At 43.7% G+C, this 6,926-nt stretch overlaps 1 protein-coding gene across 1 annotated transcript; it reads right to left on the bottom strand.

The window, feature by feature from the left end:
* Nucleotides 1-683: 683 nt before the first annotated feature.
* Nucleotides 684-6,126, bottom strand: LOC134132166 (uncharacterized). Its single transcript, XM_062563411.1, has 2 exons — nt 5,200-6,126; nt 684-3,828 (listed from the first exon to the last, which is right to left on the bottom strand). Exons 1-2 carry the CDS (start codon nt 6,070-6,072, stop codon nt 1,582-1,584), a joined length of 3,120 nt encoding a protein of 1,039 aa, XP_062419395.1. The 5' UTR covers nt 6,073-6,126; the 3' UTR covers nt 684-1,581.
* Between the last annotated feature and the right edge of the window lie 800 nt (nt 6,127-6,926).

The following is a 6,926-nucleotide window of genomic DNA, read 5'->3' as shown; positions in this document are numbered from 1 at the left end:
TCGATTAATAGTCTCCCAGGCTTGAACATTCACAGAGAAACAATTCCCCAAAGACCCAGAAAACACATAACCAATATCTAATGTCACGTTATTGTTGTTTAAAAAGGACAGTGTATGAGTAAGTGGAAATACATTTTTAATAAGAGGAAATATATACATTTCCCATTAGTTCATTTTAGTCAATTTTTCTGGGTTCAAAATCAGTATGGTTTGCTTAAAATGTATGTATTCATAGGAAGTGAAAGCTAAGAGAATGTGCAAAACGTTCCCATTTCATTGTATATTGGCTTTACTGAAAGACTGAAAGCACCATCCATGAATGTTTCTGCCTTCTGCTCGTCTTTTAATTCACAGCCTGATACCTAATCAATCAATCTTTATTTTATTTTTAATACTAGCTTTTTACTTTAACTACGTTTTTCTGGCTTTGTCGGACTCTGAGATGTGTTGTTAAATAGTGCATTATAAAACAAATGTAATGTTATTGTCACCAGGGGGACGTTGTGATTTCTGTAAATTATTGGTTTATTACATTTGAGCATGGTTTGTTTTATTACATTTTTACGTATTAACCCACCTTTCAGTAAACTACATGCACCTGGAGGGACTCATCAGTTACAGAGAGCCCTGGCCAACCGCATTACACAATGAAGGGACCTCCCCTCTCCAATTAACACTGATACGTAGATACAGCTTCTATAATCATGACGGAGGCTCGGTAGTTTTACTGAACTTTGTTGTTCAGGTTTATTGAACAAAACACAGCGGCTAATTACAACTTTTTCTGATTTACATTTTTTGTTAAGATGGCGTCATGAAAACTAGAACAGATCCTGTTTTCACCCTTCACAATAAAACACTTCCGTTTCTTCAAATTAAAACCACATGGCACCCTGCAATTTGGAAACACGACTGCACCCATGTTACAACCAACAATCAATGCCCAATGTCCAGAACTGCAAATAAGTCACAACATCCTCCCGCCCAATGAACAACTGTTCATACGTATCAAATTGACCTTTAACCTATTTCTAATGGGTATAGTAACTGAACAGGCCTTCTTAACACGCTGCCTGTAGAAGTGCAAACATTACATGAACGTATGAGGCCATCTCTGCCTGGAAAGACCTCTACGAGTCTACCCATCTTCCATGTCTGTCTGGGTGTGTTGTCCTCCCCAATGAGAACAACATCTCCTACTTTAAGTGCTGTTGGAGTAGGAGTGTCCACTTTGTGAGCGGATTTCAAGTCCAATAGATAGTCTCTGCGCCAGCTGTTCCAAAAGCTGGTCAAAAGTCTCTGCTGGTATTTCCACCTTTTACCAAGCTCCTCACGGTTTGCTGTGAGCACCTGAGCTGGAGAAAGAAAAGTCTTTGGTGGCAAGGAAGTCAAGCGTTTACCAACCAGGAAGTGTGAAGGGGTAAGTGGCTGGGGCTCTAATACATCACTATGTACATACGACAGAGGCCTAGAATTCAACACTGCCTCAACCTCAGTAAGTACAGTTGTGAGTTCCTCAAAGCTCAAAGAGGCTTTTCCCAGTACCTTCTTTAAGCATGTTTTAACAGATCTCACAAGCCTTTACCAGAAGCCCCCCCACCAGGCAGCCCGCTCAGCAATGAACTTCCAGGTGATCCCTTTCTCAGTAAAAAACTCTGTGAGCTTTGAACCTTTAATGTTTTGCCATAACTCCTTTAAATCTTTGTCTGCTCTTTTGAATGTTTTCGCATTATCAGAGTAAATGATCTTACATAGCCCTCGTCTTGCAATGAATCGCTTTAAGGCTAGTAGAAAGTTCTCTGTAGTCTGATCTGAAACCAACTCCAAATGTACTGCTCTCGTTACTGCACATGTAAACAGCGTGATGTATGCCTTTACTGGTTGCCCCTTAGATCTAACATACAAGGGTCCTGCAAAATCTACACCTGTAACTTCAAAAGGAGGTGACTCAGTTACTCTATCTCGAGGTAAAGGAGCGGTAATCTGCTTTGCTGCTTTAACCTTAAGTTTTCTGCAAATGTAACAACTTGAAACAATGCGTTTTACAAGCTGTCTCCCTCTCAAAATCCAGTAATGTTCTCTGAGTTGAATCAGTGTATCTCGTACACCAGAATGCATCACCTTTTCATGACATGAATGAACCAATAGCTCAGAGTACTTGTGATTTGTTGGTAGTACCCAGGGGTGCTGTTCTCTGAAACTAAAATCAGAGTGCTGTAGTCTTCCCCCAACACTTAGCAGACCATTTTCATCTAAGAATGGTTTCAAGTCTTTGATTTTAGAGTCTCTTTTCACATTTAGTTTTGACTTTAGCTGGGATATTTCAGAGCTAAAACAACGCTCTTGCGTAGCCTTTACCCAGTACATTTCAGCTGCAATCAGCTCTTCTGAGGTTAACTCTCCCTGAACCCTTTGACAAGACCTTGTGTTAGTTACAAAGCGTTTTACCCATGCAGTGATTCTTAACACAGTCTTAAGCCTGCCGTACCTTTCTAAGTTCAACAGAGGTACCGTTTGTTCAGCGCTAGTGAATTGTACAACAGTCTGATACTTAGATTTCAGTTCAGTGTTTACCTCATTCACCACATTGTCATCATCAATGTCCAGCTCCCTTTCAGCTGTGGACAGTGAAGCTGGTCCGCTCCACCACAACTGGCTCTCAATAAGACTCTGTGCATGCTGACCTCGTGTAGGTAAGTCAGCAGGATTCATTTTACCAGCACAGTGGGACCACGTCTCCGGGTTTGTGAGCCCTTGTATTTCAGTCACTCTGTTGGCCACAAAGGGCTTCCACCGCTGGGCTGAGCTGCGGATCCAGTGAAGAGTGATCATCGAGTCCGTCCACATTTGAAGTTGGCTCTTCTCCATGTTCAGTGGTTTGAGAAAACTGTGTCCTAATCTTGCTCCAATAAGTGCACCCATAAGCTCCAGGCGAGGTAATGTCATTTTCTTTAGGGGTGCGACTCGCGACTTAGAGGCCACAAAGCTTGTAACAGTCTCTCCTTGTTTGTTTTTTCCTTGTAGATATGCCACAGCACTGTAAGCCTTTTCACTTGCGTCACAGTAGACATGCAACTTTACCGTGTGTGACTCTTGCTGGATCTCAATGTGGTACCACCTGGGAATAGCCATCAGGTGGAGCAGTGGTAGCTCCATACACCACTGTTCCCATTTTTCAGTCAAATCAATGGGTAATGGTTCATCCCAACTGAGCCCTCTCTCCCACATTTCTTGGAATAGGCACTTCACTCTGATAGTAAAGGGAGTGAGAAACCCAATGGGGTCAAATATGCGAGCCGATGTTTGTAGAACACTTCTCTTTGTGTTTTCTTTGTCCCGTAAAATGTCAATGAGTCCCTTTTGATCAAACACAAAATCATCTCTCTCTGGTCTCCAAACGAGTCCTAGCACTTTGAGCACGTTTCCACAGGACTCTGTATCTCCAGTCAACTCTACTCCAGTCTCCTTCCACATGGCTCTCAGGTCAGGTGAGTTGGTAACCCATTTGCAGAGGTCCATACCTGCCTGAGCGAGAATGTCCTTTGCTGTCGTTGTCACATGTAGAGCTTCCTGCACAGTAGGTGAGCTTGAAATAAAGTCATCTACATACAGAGAGTCACTGAGGATCTGTGCTGCCTTTGGTTGTTCTGTGTCAAATAGTTTGAGGTGTTTTCTGATGGTGGCAGCAAGCAGGAATGGGCTGGGAGACACTCCGAAAACCACTCTGTTCATTCTCAGGACACATACCTCATTCTTGCAGTCTTTGGTCGGAGGTCCATGCATCCACAGGAACCTAACAGCATCTTTATCCTTTTCTGCGAGGGAAATCTGAAGAAAGGCCTTGGTTATATCAGCAGTGAAGGCAATCTCATGCAACCTGAATGTGATGAGTACCTCTAGCAGGTTTGGGTTTAGATTAGGCCCTGTGTGCAAACAGTCATTGAGGGATGGGCTGTCTGCATCATGTGAGGACGCATCAAATACCACTCTCAGTTTAGTTGTGGCCTTGTCCTCTCTTACAACAGCGTGATGTGGCATGTAATATCTTACAGTCTCTTGGTTCCCTGTCACTGTTTTGTCCTCTAAAACCTCCTCACAGATCCCTTGCTGCAGGTAGTCCTGTATTACGTTGTTGTACCTGGCATACAAGGCTGCATCGGTTTTTAGTTTTCTCATAAGGCTCTCAAAACGTCTCTTTGCTACCTTAAAGTTGTCTGGAAGCTGGTCTTTGTCAGATCGCAATGGTAACTCAACTTGGTAGCGTCCATTTTCGAATGTAGTAGTCTGTTCAAAGCTTTGTAAAATGTCTGAGTCCTCTCGGCTCTCCGCCTGTTTGTTTACAATGCCCAGGGACTCGACCTCCCAGAATGCATGTAACTGTTTGGAAATCTGGGTCTCTTCAGTCAAACTTATGTGCATGCAAGTGGTTTCTGTAACGCTGGACGTAGTCACTGGCCCCTGCAAAGCCCATCCAAAAATACTCTCAACTGCCACTAGTGAATTTGTGACCTTTTGGACCTTTCCAGTGACTGCTTGCCAGTAGTAGTCTGCTCCTATTAACACCTGCAACTCTTCATCGTTAGCACCTTCTAGTGGAAAGTCTGCAAGTTGAAGCCCTCTTTTCTTTATCTCTGCTTGAATGGGCTCGCTTGGGACCTTTATCACAGCACTGCACACCTGAGGAGTCTCTACAGCTTCAATCTCAAGTCTCTGTTCAGTGTTCCACATATTCTGGAGCTCAACTCTCACAACATTGCGTTTCTCTGTTACAGGAGAGGTGGAACCAAAAACATGGAGATTTAGTGTCTCTTGCCTTACAACTGGGAGTCCTAAGGCTCTGACGACGTTTCTGTGAATGAAACTTCGCTGGCTGCCTCCATCCAATAGACAGCGTGTTATCTTCCTCTCCTTTGGTCCTACAGTCCATGTCTTAACTGTCTGAAGTAGTACTGTGTTCTGAGTATTGGTCTTCACCTTTACAGGGCTTGTCAATGACGACAACACAGCTTCTGTATTTTCACTACTATTGGTAGTGTTAATATCTAGCTTGGCTTCAGACTGCTCACAAACTGACAAGTGGTGTTTCCGGTTGCATAGGCTGCACAAAACCTTTACTCTGCAGTATTTTGCAATGTGTTTTGGGCCTAAGCAGACATAACACCGTCCAAGTTTTCTCAGTTTATCCTTGCGTGCACTTACTGTATGGTCGGAACAGTTCTCTGGTTTGTGGTCGCTACTGTCACAATACACACAGGTCCGGGGCACGGCACTGGCGGTGTGCAAGGCGGTCGCTGACGGGACACTCCACTTTCTGGGTTTATCGCAGGCGTAGGATGGCTTACCCACATTCTTGTGTTGTGGGCTTGGATCCTTCGATGCATGGCCTGGTCTTGTAAGCTGAAGCGCTCGTTCTCTGCTTTGCACCTCATTTTGTAGAAACTGAATCAACTCTGGCACCTTCCATTCGTTGGTCGCGTTTGGTTGGCGGGTGTAGGCGAGTGCGATGTCCTCCGGAATGAGCTGCAGTAGCACTGGACAAAGCAGGCAGCCGTACGTGTCACTCTGGACTCCAAGTGACTCCAAACTGCGTATCTGGATCTCACATTCATCATACAAGTGCCTCAAAGCTGTAACATCGGAAGATCTTTTAACAGGGTTTAAGTTCAGTAATTTGGACATATGGGCACTTATCACAATGTCCTTTCTCCCAAAGCGGCTCTGGAGTAACTCTATTGCAGCATCGTAGTTGGCATCTGTCATTGTAAGCCCTGCAATAGTTCTAGCAGCTGCTCCAGTCAGGTAGGATCTGAGGTAAGTAAACTTGTCTGTCTTGCATAGTACCTCATTTCTGTGAATAGCTGTTTCATATTGTGACCAGAATTCCTGCCACTGGCTTATTTCACCATCGTACTTTGTTATCATTAGCTTAGGAAGTTTAACAGTTTGTCTGGACTGTGATGTAAATGAACCGCTGCTCCCATCGCTCACGCGCACTCTCGGGGTGTCTCTGATGGTTTCCTGATGCCCGATGGCGGTGGTGGCGCGAACCTTCCAAGTGAGAACGCGGTCCATGTAATCCAGTGTGCTTGAAATCTCCGTGTCCAGATCGTCCGTGGGCGTCACATCTTCTATGTGTAACGGTTCTTAATAAATATGAAAACCTTCTTTTGTTATTTTTGTTCTCAATTGTGTTTGGTTCAAGTTACTGTTTTATTTCTCCAAAATCCTTCTTCTGTAATGTATGTAATTAGTTGTGGTACAAGTTATATTGTTTAACAGCGCCCTCTGTGGGCAGAGTGTATTGGTTGACCGGCGGTGCGCACCCTCGTCAGTCCGCTCACCGTTGACTGAGGGGAGGTACGTACCGCATGTGACGTGAGCATCAAAGTCAAACTAATGTATTTCACTGTCTGTTTACGTACGCTTGCTAATTTCTTCATGTATAATATCTTAAGGGGATATGGGATGAGTGGTTTTGTGTTCATTTAATGTATGTTTGAGGTGGAAAATGGAACGTTGAAACGGCTAGCTAACCACCTTGCTTTATATGTGTGTGTGTCGTTAGCCGTCGCCATTTTGTCTCCATGCGGGTAGCCTATATGTTTCAGTGTTTCTTTTTTTTGTATAGGTCACTGATTAAATGGCGAAGTGTCACGTCCATGGTTTTATTTGATTTTTGCAGGTATGTACTTTTATTTTATTTTATAGTCTATGTGTGAATACGTTAGATGTACAGTTTGGTGCAAACATTCATTCTATTCATTGTTCACCACTATTCATTGTATTTTATTTTATGCTTTTGAATGAATGTTGTAAACGGTCAGTCCGCTCACCGTTGACTGAGGGGAGGTCACTGATTAAATGGCGAAGTGTCACGTCCATGGTTTTATTTGATTTTTGCAGAGCACCTGAACACAACGCAGTAG

This window comes from Pungitius pungitius, chromosome 7, assembly GCF_949316345.1.
Source record: "Pungitius pungitius chromosome 7, fPunPun2.1, whole genome shotgun sequence".
In the NCBI taxonomy this organism is placed as follows: domain Eukaryota; kingdom Metazoa; phylum Chordata; class Actinopteri; order Perciformes; family Gasterosteidae; genus Pungitius; species Pungitius pungitius.
This window is presented reverse-complemented; position numbering and strand designations above follow the sequence as displayed.